This window comes from Lactuca sativa, chromosome 6 (genome assembly GCF_002870075.4).
Source record: "Lactuca sativa cultivar Salinas chromosome 6, Lsat_Salinas_v11, whole genome shotgun sequence".
In the NCBI taxonomy this organism is placed as follows: Eukaryota; Viridiplantae; Streptophyta; class Magnoliopsida; order Asterales; family Asteraceae; genus Lactuca; species Lactuca sativa.
Genome location: NC_056628.2, coordinates 21755248 through 21772372, shown reverse-complemented (window position 1 = coordinate 21772372; position 17125 = coordinate 21755248). Strand labels below are relative to the sequence as shown.

At 39.2% G+C, this 17125-nt stretch overlaps 1 protein-coding gene across 1 annotated transcript; it reads left to right on the top strand.

The window, feature by feature from the left end:
* The first annotated feature begins 12039 nt into the window (after positions 1 to 12039).
* Positions 12040 to 12944, top strand: LOC111899306 (protein AGENET DOMAIN (AGD)-CONTAINING P1). The gene is made up of 2 exons (XM_023895161.3): positions 12040 to 12233; positions 12314 to 12944. Exons 1-2 carry the CDS (start codon positions 12204 to 12206, stop codon positions 12752 to 12754), a joined length of 471 nt encoding a protein of 156 aa, XP_023750929.1. The 5' UTR covers positions 12040 to 12203; the 3' UTR covers positions 12755 to 12944.
* The last annotated feature ends 4181 nt before the right edge of the window (positions 12945 to 17125 follow it).

The window sequence follows — 17125 nt, the reverse complement described above, 5'->3', positions numbered from 1 at the left end:
GGATTTACTCTGAAAATATTTAAAAGCATAAATGAAAAATCGGTCTTTTCTGGCCGAGATTTTGGGGATGTCACAGTTGGTATCAGAGCATTAGTTTAAGCGAACTAGGAATTTGTAGGATTTCTAGACTTAAACTTAGAATGCTAAGTGGAATTTTGAGATGTGTGTCTGTTGGATTTTAGACACGAGCACTAGTTTATTTTAGGAAAGTTGCCTAAAATGCTTTTATGTGCTAAATGTTATATGTTGCCATATATGATGTTATTTGTTTGGATCTACGGTTTGTTGCCAACCGGATCTGAAGGTTTATGTGTTTAGGATTCTAAGCGTATGTATACGATATTAGAACTAGCATGTAATCGTTTCGGAGTGATAAGGATGATTTGAATATCTATCGTGAATGAGGATCTAATTTCACCTTATTCGGTGTAGATCAAAAATGGTGAGAACAAGGAGTGGCATTGGAAACGCAGATGAAAACAGGAATCAACCGCCAGTGATTGAGCAAATACCTGTTGTAGCAGCAGCACCAGAACCAATAACAATGGCTGCGGTGCAAGCCATGATTCGGGCTATGCTAGCCGAACAAAGGGAGGAGATGCGACAAACGTTGCATAATAATAGGGATGAACCTATCATACCTATTGAGGAACCGGAATTGATTCCCGAGCAATCGGAGGAAGGGAACAATAGTCGCATGGTGAGTCAAGTTGGGACTCAAGAGGAACGAAGGAACGATCCGGAAAGGAGAAACAACAAGGATGGGCGTATGTACAAGAATTTCTTGGGCGCCAAACCGCCAAGTCTTTCTGGGAGCCCAAAGCCTGTTGAGATAATGGATTGGATCTCCGAGATGGAGATGGTATTTGAAAGTTGCGACTGTAGCAACAAACAGAAGACCGTATTTGCGGTTAGACAACTGAAGACTGGAGTCTAGAGTTGGTGGAAGTTGTTGGCAGATACTATGCCACGAGGAGAAGCCCTGAAAATGTCATGGGAGGAGTTCTTGGAACAGTTAAGGGTGCAGTATTGTTCGGAGATAGATCTGATTGATCTGAACAATGAGTTTCAAAACTTAAAGAAGGGGAAGATGAGCATAGATGACTATGCTACTGCATTTACTGAGAAGATGAAGTTGTTTCCGTACCTAGTGCCGACGGAACTCTCCAAGATTGAGAGGTTTGCTAACGGACTGCCTGCTGACTTTGGTCCGACAGTCAAAATGGCAACCACTCTGAAAACGGCTGTTCGTGCAGCTAAGAATGTGGAGGCCCAGCAGAAGGAAAAGGGTCTGGAAAGAATAGATGTTGGAGAAAAGAGGAAGTTCGATGGAACTTCAGGGTCCAACAATAAAAACAAGTTCTCGAAGTCTGGTTCGAGGGGAGGTGGAGGTGAAGCGAAATGGTGCGACAAATGTAAGAAGAAGCATCATGGAAGATGTGAGGTGGCGAACACATGCTACAAGTGTGGAAAGCCAGGGCACTATGCCAATGAGTGTACCCTCACAAAGAAAGTTTGCTATGGTTGTGGTGAGGAGGGTCATATGTCGAGGGACTGCCCGAAAAAGAAGGAGGCAGCTAGACCCAACATTCCGCCAAAGCCAAAGGCGAGAGCATTCCAGATGACACTGGAAGCTGCTAAAGATGAAGCTGATGTCGCTTCAGGTACCTTTCTCGTTAACGAATTGCCTGCCCAAATTTTATTTGATTCTGGATCCAACTACTCCTTTATATCGCATGAATTTGGTAGAAAGCTAGCTTTGCCTGTTGTTAGACTAGATAATGCTTTATTAGTCGAAGTTGCTAGTGGCAAGTTTGTACCTGTTAGCTATCACATGAAAAACATCTTAATTGATCTGAATGGGAATAAGTTCCACGAGGAATTATTGCCTATCGAACTTAATGGTTTCGACATCGTATTGGGAATGGATTGGCTTAGCGCCAACGACGCCGAAATTTTATGCAAGAAGAAAATAGTCAAAGTAAACCCGCCTGGGAAAGATTCGTTTATGGTGTATGGAGATAAACGCAGAGTGAATTCTGGAATCATTTCGTTGATAAAAGCCAGAAAATGTTTGACCAAGGGGTGTACATCGTTTTTAGCATTCGTGATTGATGCTAAGAAGGAAAAGAAGGTGATGCAGAATATTCCAGTGGTGTGTGATTATCCGGAAGTATTTCCCGAAGATCTTCCTGGATTACCGCCTGATCGACAAGTGGAATTTCGTATTGACTTGTTGCCAGGAACAACGCCAATTGCGAAAGCACCTTATCGATTAGCACCGACGGAGATGAAGGAGCTAATGATGCAACTTCAGGAGTTATTGGACAACGGTTTCATTAGACCTAGTTCATCGCCCTGGGGAGCTCCGGTGTTATTTGTAAAGAAGAAAGATGGAAGTATGAGAATGTGCATCGATTACAAAGAGCTGAACAAGGCAACAATAAAGAATAGATATCCGTTGCCGAGGATTGATGACCTGTTTGATCAATTGCAAGGTTCGAGCTATTTCTCGAAGATCGATCTTAGGTCAGGATATCATCAGCTAAAAGTAAGAGAGCAAGATATCGAGAAGACTGCATTCAGAACTAGATATGGACACTACGAGTTCTTGGTTATGTCGTTTGGACTAACCAATGCTCCAGCAGTGTTCATGGATTTGATGAATAGGGTTTGTAACCCGTTCCTTGATAAATCCGTGATAGTGTTCATAGACGACATTCTGATTTACTCGAAAAGCCAGGAGGAGCATGGCAGACACTTGCGAGAAGTGTTAGAAGTCTTGAAGAAGGAGAAGCTGTATGCTAAGTTCTCCAAATGTGATTTTTGGATTCGTGAAGTCCAATTCTTGGGTCACGTGGTCAACCAAGAAGGGATAATGGTTGATCCAGCGAAGATCGAAGCTGTGACGAAGTGGGAACAACCGAAAAGTCCCACGGAGATTCGAAGCTTTTTAGGATTAGCCGGATATTACCGAAGGTTTATCCAAGGCTTTTCTTCGATCGCTAGTCCATTGTCAGCTTTGACCCACAAAGGAGCTACTTATGCTTGGGGTGAGAAGCATCAGGAAGCATTCGAGAAGTTAAAGAAGAAGCTATGCGAGGCACCGATACTTTCTCTACCCGATGGAGTTGAAGACTTCGCTGTTTATAGCGATGCGTCTGGTGTTGGATTGGGTTGTGTTTTGACCCAAAGAGAAAAGGTGATAGCATATGCGTCTCGACAGCTGAAAGAGCATGAAAAGAACTACCCGACTCATGATTTGGAGTTGGCAGCGGTAGTTTTCGCTCTGAAAATATGGAGGCATTACCTCTATGGCACGAAGTGCAAACTTTTCACTGATCATAAGAGTCTCCAATACCTCTTTAATCAGAAAGAATTGAATATGAGGCAACGACGCTGGCTAGAATTACTTAAAGACTATGACTGCGAGATACTTTACCACCCCGGTAAAGCTAATGTTGTTGCTGATGCTCTCAGTCGGAAAGTCAATCCCGAAAGGAAAAGGCCAAGAGCGTTGAGAATTGAAGTTGTCTCAACTATTTTGGAAAGTATAAAGAAAGCTCAGAGCGAAGCTTCTGAGAAGAATGACAGAAAGGAGGAACGTTTGGGCAAAACGTTGGTGTTCGGTGTAAACAGTCATGGACTGAAGGTGTTCCAAGATCGGATTTGGATACCTAAGACAGGAGGAGTCAGAGATCTTCTGATGGAAGAAGCTCACAAGACCATGTACTCGATTCATCCGGGTAGCACTAAAATGTATAGGGACCTGAAACCCTACTACTGGTGGCCGACGATGAAGCTTGATGTTGCAAAGTATGTGGCCGAGTGTGTGACTTGTGCGAGAGTCAAGACACAACATCAGAAACCGTACGGGAGTTTAGAACCTTTGCCTGTGCCTATGGGTAAGTGGGAAGACATTGCTATGGATTTTGTCACTAAACTGCCCAGAACAAAGAATGGTCACGACATGATTTGGGTGGTCGTTGATCGATTCACTAAGAGTGCGCATTTCATAGCGGCCAGGGAGAAATGGTCTATGGAGAAGCTTGCGAATTCTTACGTGAAGGAAATTGTGAGGCTTCACGGTGTTCCGTTAACGATTGTGTCGGATCGTGATAGCCGTTTCACATTGAGGTTTTGGAAAAGTCTACAAGAGGAATTGGGTACCAAGTTGTGTTTAAGTACAGCTTACCATCCGCAGACTGATGGTCAGAGCGAACGAACGATACAAACACTTGAAGATATGCTGAGAGCATGTACTCTGGAATTCCTAGGTAATTGGGATGAACATTTACCGTTGGTAGAATTTTCCTATAATAATAGTTTCCACTCGAGCATTAAGATGGCACCTTACCAAGCTTTGTATGGACAGAAGTGTCGTACGCCGTCTTGTTGGCTTGAGGCTGGGGAAAAGCAGTTTATGGGACCGGAGTTGGTTCATCAAACTGCTGAAAAGTTGAAAATAATTAGGGAAAGAATGTTAGCGGCTCAGGATCGTCAAAAGAGCTATGCTGACAAGAAGCGGAGACCGATAACTTTTGAGGTTGGGGATTCGGTTTTGCTTAAAGTCTCGCCGTGGAAGGGACTTATAAGATTTGGTAAAAAGGGAAAGTTGAGTCCAAGGTTTATTGGACCGTTTAAAGTTCTTCAGAGGATTGGGAACCAAGCTTACAAGCTCGAACTACCAGAAGAACTGAATGGAATTCATAACACTTTTCATGTGTGTTATTTGAGGAAGTTCACGGGAGAAGTTCCCGACATAATTCCAATTTCTGAATTGAGAATTGATGAGAACAAAAGGTTGATTGAAGAACCAGAGGCAATTGTTGACCGAAAGACTAAGAAATTGCGACGCAAGATGGTTGGGTTAGTGCTTGTCCGATGGAAACACACGAATGGGCCGAATCTCACCTGGGAGACGGAAAGTGACATGATGGGTCGCTATCCGCATTTGTTTGTTGATGTGTGATTCCGAGGACGGAATCATTCTAAGGTGGAGAGAATTGTAACGCCTGTGTTTCCGGGCTTGCCGTTTTTAGCAATATAATAGTCTAGGTTAACCTTTGTAACCCGGCTTGAAATAATAAGAATGTATTATTTGAGTATTATGTGTTTTGTGCTTAATTGCTTAATTATGTGGTCTGATTAATTAAGAATAAAAATAAGCGTCAAAATTTAAGTGTAAAATAAACTTAATATCTTTGGTTAATGTTGTAGTAGTCGGAACGAGGTTTCCGAATATATATAGAACGCCCAAATCTGACTTCGTATGAGGAAGTTATGATTTATCGAAGTTCCGGCTTAGCGGTGTGCAGCCCAAAATACTCGATTTGAGATCGAGCGGTTTTTAGCCGAAGCAATCTAAATGAGAATCGAAGATCTCATTGTTGGTATCGAAGCGATAAAAAGTTAGGCGAGAACGGACATCAAACGAAGAAGTTATGAATTTATAACGAAAGTTTCTGTCGCGGCCTATTAAAAATAATTAATAAAAATAAAGTCAAAATTAGCCGACGGAGTCTAAACGAAAGTCGTAGAGCGTGGTCTCACCTTCGCGTGGATATAAAGAACGTCGAAAACGGAGTTCGTATGAAGAAGTTATGAATTTCCGAAGTTTATTAATCATTTAGTAATTAAATTTAATTATAAATCGAAGGTATTATCCGAAGCCGAGTCACGCGTCTGATCCATGGTACGCCCCGCGTACGTGAGTACGCTATCGCGTACTCCGCATATTGTCGACACTTCGGATGACGCATGCAGTGACGATTTCGGACGCGTACGCGCTGCGTACGCCTGTACGCCCCGCGTACTCCGAGGTTCCAGCCTCTATATAAAGGATCCGAAGGCAGCCTTGATTCTTGTTCATTTTCTTCTCTTCTCTCTAGTCTTTTGCATCGTTTTTCGTGCCGAAGCTACCCCGAAGTCCCAGTATCATACTCTAGCCCCGAGGCAAGTCCCGAGATCCCGAAGATCCCGAGAAGCGCGGTTCCCGAGTCGAAGCTCTGCCCGCGAGAAGTTCGATTTTCGAAGAGATCTTCCAGATCTGCTGTGGATTACTACTTCTATAAGCCGTAGTGCTGTCGGATCGTCTTCTGATCAAGTGAGTGTGTAGTTATTTCTTCTAATACAATAATACGAAGTATTTTATATAAAAATACGTGCTATGTGTATATATTTGGTTGTGTTATGTGTGAATGAGTATTCACTCTCTTCTATCTTATAGATCTGCTTATTTCTTTATGAGATATGTGTTATGTGTGTGTGCCTCATCTGTTATGTGACTTATGTGTTGATTAAAGCATGCTATACAGGTTTTCTTTAAACTATGTATACAAATGTATATTTTTATCTACTAATATGTTGGGTAGAACATGGGTAGATAGTTGGTGTGTAATAAACAGATGAGAGGCCTCGATGTTGTTGTTGTTGTTGATCTAGTTATTCAGCGGAGTATGGATAACGACCATGGACTCTTTCTAGACAGTCCAGTGGAACGCTAGCAGGTTCATAACCTGTAGGTGTTGTGAACGATGTGTTCACCGGTGTACTCTATCCCCCTCATGGTTGCCTTTAGGATATCTATTGTTGAGGAAACCCCTTCGCAGTGATGTCCGTCCCGATGAAAATCCTAGATTAGGTCCCTTGAGATAGTTGTTTTAGGGACGTAAAGTGAGGATAACGGGAATGGGTAATCGGGATAGTGATTGGTTGGTGAAATTAAATATAACTTATTTATTGTGGGTTGAAAACCCTATATGCTCACCAGGCTCCCAAGCCTGACCCACTCAGTTTTATTTGTATTACAGGAAGTGGCACAAGGGCGTAAGATGGATGGATCATCTTGTTGTTTTGTTTACAAGTCTGTATATGTATATATTTGTTGAATGACTTGTAATGTTTATCGTTTATGCTTTATGGTCTGTATCGGAACATGACATCCCGAGTTTTGATTATATAATGAAATGCATCTCTTGATGAAATGCTTTGATAAATATTATTTTATCATGTTTTGTTTTGGGAACAAATTCCGCAACTCTTTCAAATAAAAAGGATTTACTCTGAAAATATTTAAAAGCATAAATGAAAAATCGGTCTTTTCTGGCCGAGATTTTGGGGATGTCACATGATAATTAGGTGATGAGAGATAGGTGATGATAGAAAGGTGAGGATAATTAGGTGATGATAGATAGGTTATGAATTACCAGTCCAGGCGATGTTGTGGCTGCGTATTCATGCGATGATAGTCTAACCCTTATTATGAATTACCAGTCTAGGCGATGTTGTGGCTGCGTATTCATGCGATGATATTCTAACCCTTATTATGAATTACCAGTCCAGGCGATGTTGTGGTTGCGTATTCATGCGATGATAATCTAACCCTTACTATGAATTACCATTCCAGGCGATGTTGTGGCTGCGTATTCATGCGATGATAGTCTAACCCTTACTATGAATTACCAGTCCAGGCGATGTTGTGGCTGTGTATTCATGCAATGATAGTCTAACCCTTACTATGAATTACCAGTCCAGGCGATGTTGTGGCTGCGTATTAATGCGATGATAGTCTAACCCTTACTATGAATTACCAGTCCAGACGATGTTGTGGCTGCGTATTCATGCGATGATAGTCTAACCCTTATTATGAATTACCAGTCCATGCGATGTTGTGGCTGCGTATTCATGTGATGATAGTCTAACCCTTATTATGAATTACCAGTCCAGGCGATGTTGTGGCTGCGTATTCATGTGATGATAGTCTAACCCTTACTATGAATTACCAGTCCAGGCGATGTTGTGGCTGTGTATTCATGCGATGATAGTCTAACCCTTACTATGAATTACTAGTCCAGGCGATGTTGTGGCTACGTATTCATGCGATGATCCTTAGGAAAAAGTCCTTAGGAATAAACATATAAGGAAATGTGTTGTAAGGAGATGAGAGGTAAATACGATGTAGGAGATGACCCTTAGGATAATCCCTTAGGGAAGGTACTTAAGAATAAACGAAGATAATGGGGATGAGTAATTGGGTTGATTGTTTGATGATTGAATATAATAATTATATTATTGTGGGTTGAAAACCCTATATGCTTACTAGGCTCCCAAGCTTGACCCACTCAGTTTTCTTTGCATTACAGGTAATGACACAAGGGTATAAGTTGGTGGACTTGACGAGAGAATTTGGATTATAGATCAGTAGTTATAAATAACTGTTGTAAGGTCTAATTTATATTGTTTATGCTTTTGGTCTGTACCGGAACATGACATCCCGAGGTTTTATTATTTAATGAAAATACATTCTCATTGAGAAATGTTTTGATAAATGGTTATCATATTTTGTTTTTGGGACAAATTCCGCAACCGTTTTCTTTAAACGATCACTCTGATTTTTAAAATAAAGCATAAACAAACCGGTCTTTTTTGGCCGTGAAATCGAGGATGTCACACAAACCATTCTGGGGTGCTGACCTACCCATGTCAAGCCATTCTGTGGTGCTGACCTACCAGTCGGTCCTAACAACCGACCCTCGGGGACTATTCCACCCCTACTGCTACTATCACATATATCATAACATAAACATACTATCAGACATATCTGGGGTGTCCGAACTACCCTTCGGTCCTAACAACCGAACTTGGGGACTATTCCCCTCCTATTACCACTATCACATATAACATATCATGCCAGCATATAACATATCATCGCATACTGTCAGACATATATGGGGTGTCTGACCTACCCTTCGGTCCTAACAATCGAACTCTACTACTATCACATATAACATATCATGCTAGCATATAACGTGTCAGGTAGTAGCAAACCTAGATGATATCACAAAGACAATCATCTAACATACAACTTCTACTGGTGGGCCGACATTGTGGCCGTAGACCCACCGCTACTGGAAGGTAACTCACCTCACACTGCTGAAGTCCCGTAGACACAATCCCACTCTGCTGAAGTCCCACAGACTCAACCCCAGCTGCTGGCTGACAAATTCCTGAACTGTCAACACCAAAATAACACCCAATTAATAATTTGGTCCCAATACATAACCGTAAGTATATTCTTTGGGTAATTACTACATTACCCCTAACTTGGCTTATTCAAGCCCAAGGCCCAATCCATAGGCCCAAAGTCAATTAGGAATCAAAGCCCAACACATGGCCCAATTTTCCAAATTGGGCCTAGGCCTAAACATGGTCTCATTCTAAGACCCAACATCATATAATCATTAAGGCCCAAACTATGGCCCAATTTTCCAAATTGGGCCCAAGCCCCTTACATGGGACTTACCCCAGGCCCATTAAATTATTCTAGTCCATTGGCTTGACTTTGGATGGCCCAACAATAAACCCAAGTGAAATTAGGGTTTCACATAAAATGATGATTAGGGTTAAGTTTCCTACTTAACTCATTAAGGACTTCATCCATTAAGTCCAATATCGCTTAGATTAATCTTTACCAATGATTGTTATTTAATATCTCAAGTTATTAAATAATTCCCGTGTGTCCCAATTAATTCCCTAAATTAAGATTTACTGGCATTAGGGTTTTCCAACTCAAATACTAGCCCATTATTAATTTGTTGGACTTTTAGGTTATTTAGGGCTTTATTGGGCCTATCAAGCACACTAGAATGTCATCAAGCCCATTAGGGTTTTATTGGGTCCATTAGAGTTCATTAAGCTTCATTGGGCCCATTAGAGCTCCTTTGAGCCCATTAGGGTTTCACTAAGCCCATTAGGGTTTTTAGCACCCTAAACGAATCAATCACAAGAGGCAAAACGCACCGCCACCCGACACGGCGGCCGGTGGTGGCAGGAGGCGGCAGCCACCACCCTACGGTGGTGGTTTTGAGATTTCATTTCATTATTCCGACACTATTACAGTTACAAAGTAAAATATCCAATCCCACACACTCACACTAATGCTAACACACACCCAAAAACACAGTGGTTCATGGTGGCGGTGGTTGTTCTTGGTATTCCAACTAGACAAAAAACACACACATAAACTTCAGATTGCATCCAACACTCTAGCCACCCACCTGGTGGCTCAAGGCGGTCGCAACAACACCAAAATAGCAGTAACAACAGCGGTTATGACGGTAGCCACCACCTCACGGTGGTGGCGGTGGTTTCTTCTTTGTCCCCAGCCAAGCAATCATACACACGCACTCGTAATCAAGAACTGGACACCGAATTACTCCCAACCCAGCCACTATGGTGGCAGGTACCGATCGGAAACACCAACAACGGTGATCTAAAACCACCGGTAGCCCCTGCCGACATAAACTATTCCAAATCACAGAGAGAACGAAGAGAAAGGAGTATATGAGTGGGTACAATCATTACCGAGAACTTCATATCCACACACACGCCTTGCACAGTGGCGAACATTGCTCGTTTCACCGGAGGAGGGCAGCGACAACCCGCTGCTGGCATCCTCGTGCTGCTCTTCGTCGCTGGTAGCAGCTTCGCCGGCAATCTTAGGTGCGGTGGACTCCAGCTTCAACGTCAAGGAGGCGGCGGTCGGACTCAACAAGGCAGGTGGCGGCCGAGCTTGTCTTCATCAATGGTGGCGGCTAATGAAGCATTAGGGTTAGGCGTGTTTAGAGAAAAACGGGAAGGAAGGGAATGACAGGTTTAAGTTCCGTGTTCCTTTCAAACTTTCATCCTTTTGACAAGTTTAGTCCCTCCCCCACATAGCCTTTCCAACTTGAGTCCAATATTTACCCTTTCTACCCTGGCTTCTAAAACTGTGCCAATTAACTCCTTGAAACCAACACCCTGCATATATAATTATTTGTTTTAGGGCTACGAGCCATTCATTAATTTATTTATTTATTTAATAAATAAACGGGTTTTATATGTTGTTGTTATTATTATTATTACTATTATTATAAATTAAAAAAAATAGAAACCCCCATCACTTTCCCACTGCTCAGTTTCTTAGTAATCATAAACATATACATAACTTGATAAGACCTAAATCGGAAACAAACACAAAGAGGAGACCCAAATCGTCAGCCAGTCGTCAGCCACCACTTTCGTCCCCACCTCTGGTGAATCTTTTCGCTCCATCTATCACCATCTCCACCGTCGACACCTGTTTTGTGAACCGCCGTCGCCACTATCGATCAATATTAAAATCTAACGTCGCATGAAACCCTCACTGTTGCTACCTCCATTCGATCTGGGATGATGGTTCTACCATGGTGTTAACTGTGACTCTTCCAGATGCACATCAAAAAGCACAATGGGATATGACAACGATCTAGGGATTGAGTTGCAAACCTTCAGATGGTGACAACGATTTAGAGTATTTTTTTCGAACCTCCATATGTTGTAACATTGTTAGGGTTTCTGATCCACCGTCGCCAAGGAGGGGTGTAAATATGAGACGGTAGTGGAGGCCAGACATTGTCGATTTGTCGCCAAGTATGAGATCAGAAGTGGGGGTTGATACCGTCAATGGGTGGGGGTTTGACGTGGCGCTCTTCTGCAAGAGAAGGAGGGGGGGGGGGAGAAGAATGTTGAGGATGCAAGTGTGAGATCATAAGAGATGATCAGATTTAAGAGTTTGATGGCATCGATGGGTGATGGTTTGATGGCGTCGGAGGTGTCTTGTAGTGGCAGGAGATGTCATCAAAGTCTGGAGTCAGCTAGTGTGGGTGGTAACGATGGATATGAGATGTACTAAAGAAGAAGAGGGAAATGAATTAATTTACTATTCTTATTTAAAAGGCAATTATTATATTTTTTGATAATAAACAAATCAATAAATAATTAATAAATAGAAACTAAATATAAAGTAAATAAAAAAATAAATAAGTTTTGTTGTACTTGATGTATATATATGCAAACAACTATTGATGTGTGGCTCCTTATTGTACACGTATGCTAAATTGTGACCGTTGTAGAAAGTGTTATTTATTTATTTTTTATTTGCTTTTTTTTTTTTTTTATTTATTTATTTTTTTTTTTTACCTTATAGCAGCCTATCAAGTATCACCTTTGCGGTTAATATCGGATTAAATAAGGGTTTTGACATAAGCCCTACGCCTCCTCTTTCTCCCAATATGAACTCTCGCACAAAAATTGGGTTTTAGAAATTGAAACTTTTACGGCTGAATCCTTCTCCAAAATTGTTTCTTCGATTAAATTGGACATAATACTGAAAGCTAAAATCAATGACAACATCAGAGGATGAACAATCGAAGGTAATAAACTATTTCATGAGCTTGCGTCTCTTTCATGAACTTGCGTCAATGGTTTCATAAATTTCCTTTATTTTCCGCAGGTATCTTGCAACAAAGGTAGATTCATGAAAGGGGATTTGGTGGAAGTGTGCAGTGATGAAGATGGTTTCCAAGGTGCATGGTTTGCTGCTACAGTGATTGAACAAGTAAGTTCAGGAAATTTGATGATTCAGTATAAATCATTGAGGAACGATGAAGACACAGATTTTTTGACAGAAGTGGTTGATAGCAACCACATACGTCCTCATCCTGGTCAAGAAGCTGTCGACCATTACCGTGAGCTTGAAGAAGTTGATGCTCTGTACAACGATGGATGGTGGGTGGGTGTGATTTCTAAAGTTATCGGCAAACAGAAATATGAGGTTTACTTCAGGGGAACGGATGAGGAAATGGTGTTTAAACAATCTGATTTGAGGCGACATCAAGAATGGATCTCTGGGAAATGGGTATCTTCTAATTTGGTAGATATTTTCAAGAAGTAGCATGTTTTATTCCTTTCTGCTAACTATTTTGACAACCTAGTGGGACAAGTTTTGGTATTCGTTGACAGATTAGGTCTCTTATTTTGGTTTATACATTAAGGATCATCTTGTATTTTGGAGGGCATTAGTGTCTTTTAATTGGTTACATTTTGGAGTTTCTTTAATTCACTATAAAGTTCTCTTAATAAAATCTGAAAAGTAGAGAAATTATGTAGTATATGTTTGTGTTGTTATGTACAATTTTTACAACAATAAAACGGAGGGTATTGATTGCCAAATGCGATCTTTAGTGTAACTTTTGTGGTTGATATCCTGTGTAGGAAGATGGTTGCAATGACAATGGAAGTCTCTAAGGCTGCTAACTCATTAGTAACTGCGTAAAATCAAACACCCTCCATCTTTATTGGTGGCAAAATGGGTTTAAATAGTTAAAAAGGATTTGGGTTAAAATAATTGATCATGAGGATCGAAGTGTGTTGTGTATTCTTAGTTTATTAGTATCTTTTTCTTTTTTGGATTTTATAAATAATTAATGCATTATGTAGAGTTAGTCAGTAATATGATCGTAAATTGGAGGCTGATGTTGATCATCTTTTCAACAAATATCACCAAATGATTATGCGGTTCGTGAATAAAAGTATGTGAATTCGAAAGATTTTTTTTTTTTTTTTTTGACAAAAGTGAATTCGTGAACAGCTCGTGAATTTCATTACCCTCGCAAAACAGCTTTTATCACGTTTTCTGAAACATTAGCCTAGTGTTTCACTAGTAGCTCCCTCATGATTGATTTTGATCTTTATGCATTTTTTTGTCATGCATAAGTAACAAGTATTTCGCTAATAGTCTACGAAATAACTCCTTTCGCAAAGTCATTTGGTGTAATAAAAAAAAAAAAGGTAAACCACTGTAAAGGTAAACCACTGTGTTGAACACACCCATTATGTAAGGTAAATCGCAGGGTGTCATTGGCCTTTTTATAAGTTGTTGGAGTTCCAAGAAAATAAACCACACTTTCTTAAAATAAATTATTGGTTTGTACATTGTTTAGTCATTGTGCATATGATATATTAACGACTAGGAAAACTATTTAACATACACAATGTTCAACTTTTCCGCTTTCTACCCACCTAAACAGTCTTAAAGTGGTTCGACAAATTTGATACCACCAACGGTTTTCGGTGCTAAATCGTCGAATAAGTCAGTCTAATATTAGTTATTGGTTACAATTTAATTCCAAATTAAATTTTGTTTACAAAAATGACAGAATACTGGTTAAAATTTCGGAATAACCCTCGTGGTCGGTTTCACATATTTAGCCGGTATTCCGGATTTTTTCGTTAATTGATCAAAATTTTGAGGTTTTTTCGTTAATTGATCAATTATCCTTAAACTTACTATGAATTTCACTCATCTGCGTCTCAAACTACTACTAATTTCTGTTTTTCACTTTTTTTAATCCATCTCTCCAACTTGTTATTTAATGTTTTAATCTAACACGAAACAACATACTTATAGGGTTATACTCTAAACAAATCAACTTGAAATGAAAATAAATTGATTGACACGAAAATGAACGTGTTTATACAATAATAAAACAGGTCGATTTAAGATCAATTAGGACATAAATGATAATTCATAATATATTTCATGTCAAAATCTTTCGGCATGTCTAATATAACAACCATTTTACCTTTTAAACACATAAAATAAAGTCTAGGATTAAGATATGTAAACTATTTTACATTTTAAACACATAAAACAAAACCTTTAGGTTAGGATTAAGATATGTAAAACATAAGGATTAAGTTAATTTTAATTATATATACATGCATGCATGCCTTACCAGTGAAAAACAGAAAAGAGTAGTAGTTTGAGATGTGGACGAGTGAAATTCACAAAAAGTCTAAGGATAATTGATCAATTAATGAAAAAACCCCAAAATTTTGTTCAATTAACGAAAAAAGCCGGAATCCTAGCTAAATCCGTGAAACCGGTCACAGAGGGTTATTCTGAAATTTTAGCCGATATTTTGTTTTTTTATAAACAAAACATAATTTAAAATTAAATTATAAATTGATTCAAAATATTATAATTTTATCGAGATTTCCTGATTAGCTGCTATAAAAGCATGTCAGAGGAAGGCGTTGCAAAAACAGATGCCACTTGCCCATAAAGTTTTAGAAATACTCATTGTGGTTCACACTTCACGGTATCAATGTTTTTTTCTATGATGTTACTTATATTTATTACTAATATTTATTGAAAATTTTAAATGTTTTAATTTTTTGGATTTTAAAAAACACATTTCATAGAACCTGTTTAAAATTTTCATTAATGTTTTTAAACAAGCAAATCATAATCAATTATCGTGGAAAAATTCCCCAAAATCAATATTATATTTACGTACAAATAACATCATGTTTTCAAAAAAACAAGTACATGGGAATGAATCATAAATATCAAAACATAATGCAAGTGACAAGTCGAATACTACACCTCAAGTCTTCACAAATTCAAGTCGTAATAACAAGGGTTTTTATTAATTTTTTTTGTCTTCACAAATTCGTAATAACAAGCGTTTTTGTTAATTATTTTTTTTTGAAACGGCATCCTTAAATCCACATATATTTACGACAGGACTTGAACCCTCAAACTCAAGGAGAAAGGATAACACCGAATATTGTTGGGCTAGAAACCCTTCGATAGGGTTTCTTTGTTCATAAACAATATATTTGGTTCATCAGTTTACATTTAACACTTGTAATGATACATTGTAGATGCGTAAAACCATGGGGTCTACCCACTACCCATAACACAAAAGAATTTAACAACCTAAGTGACACATTAACACCACTTTCATACCACTTATCTTGTAAATACCTACCACATCACCAACCATTAATACCCTGTAACTCCACATCAACATATCAACATAACCCGGGGGGGGAGGGGGGGGGGGGGTGTCACATGTTATAACATGTACCTCATATACATAACACACCCTGTTAGATGTTTGAAAACGACAAACAAATTAAGTGGAAGCTTACTCGCAATATGTCAGCGAACACCCCGGGGTTCGAGCTTCATTAAAGGGCAAACCCAACCTTCATAGGGATTTCCAGGAAAAATTCCCCACATGTGGCACTGCAAGAGGTAGTTTAATGGAATCGAGCTCCCAACCTCACGTCTCACGTGGGTATAAAATACAGTGCATCAACCCTAGCTAGACATCACTTGCACACTGTGTTAGATGCATACCCATAGCCTAAGATGTAAACACAAATTTCATTGGTCACCAATTTTACTGTTTTAAATCTTTTTCCATAACATTGGGATACTTTGTATTGTGATGATGTGATCCATTCCCAAAGTCCGTGTTTCTATATGAGGTACCACATGGGTTGCCACCCAAAATCTCATAAGTTACAGTTACATGAGGATATTACACACTTATTATGAATTTACAAATTACAAGGCTCCTTTCTATCTTTCATATTACCATGTATGTAGGTATAGTTTTTTGGGAAATAGACATACTAAGGTAAATAACTTTTCGTTTTGTTCACATCTGGATAATTATCTTTTTTTGTATACATCTAGGTAACAAACTTTTTGGAAGTGTTCACATATGTAGCAGGTTACATCCGGTCATAACGATCATATGTGAACACTTCCAAAAAGTTCGTTACCTAGATGTGTACAAAAAAAATTAGTTACCCAAATGTAAACAAACGATAAAGTAAGAGTAAATTACACGAATGGTCCATGTGGTTTGGGTAATTTGTGCGTTTGGTTCGTAACTTATTTTTTAACTTGGATGATCCCTATTGTTTATTTTCTTGTGCGTTTGGTCCCTATCTTACCTCAAAAAACTATTATGCCCTTTTTAACCTATTTTTTAATTAATTTTCTTATTTATGTATTTATTTGTTATATATTTAAAAAAATAGACCCCACATATTTTTATCTCCTCACCCTAAACTTGAAACCACATTTGAGAAATTGAAGTTAGGTCCCACCAGTCACCATCCTATGACATCCCCATTTTCACGGCCAAAAAATACTGATTTTGTTTATGCTTCATAAAAATCAGAGTACTTCTTTTAATAAAAATGTTGCGGAATTTGTTCCCAGTAAAACATGATAAATACGTTATCAAAACATTTCCAAATAAATGTATTTTTATTCATTTAAAACATTTGGGATGTCATCGTCAATACAGAAACATAAGCATAAACAAAACTTACATTCATTTACACTAGTGATCTACATCTCTTTTAAATCTGTCAGTGCAAAGTAGCTTCGTATCGACACCTGTGATACAAATAAGCTGGAGTGGGTAAGGTTGGGAAACCTGGTGAATACATAGGG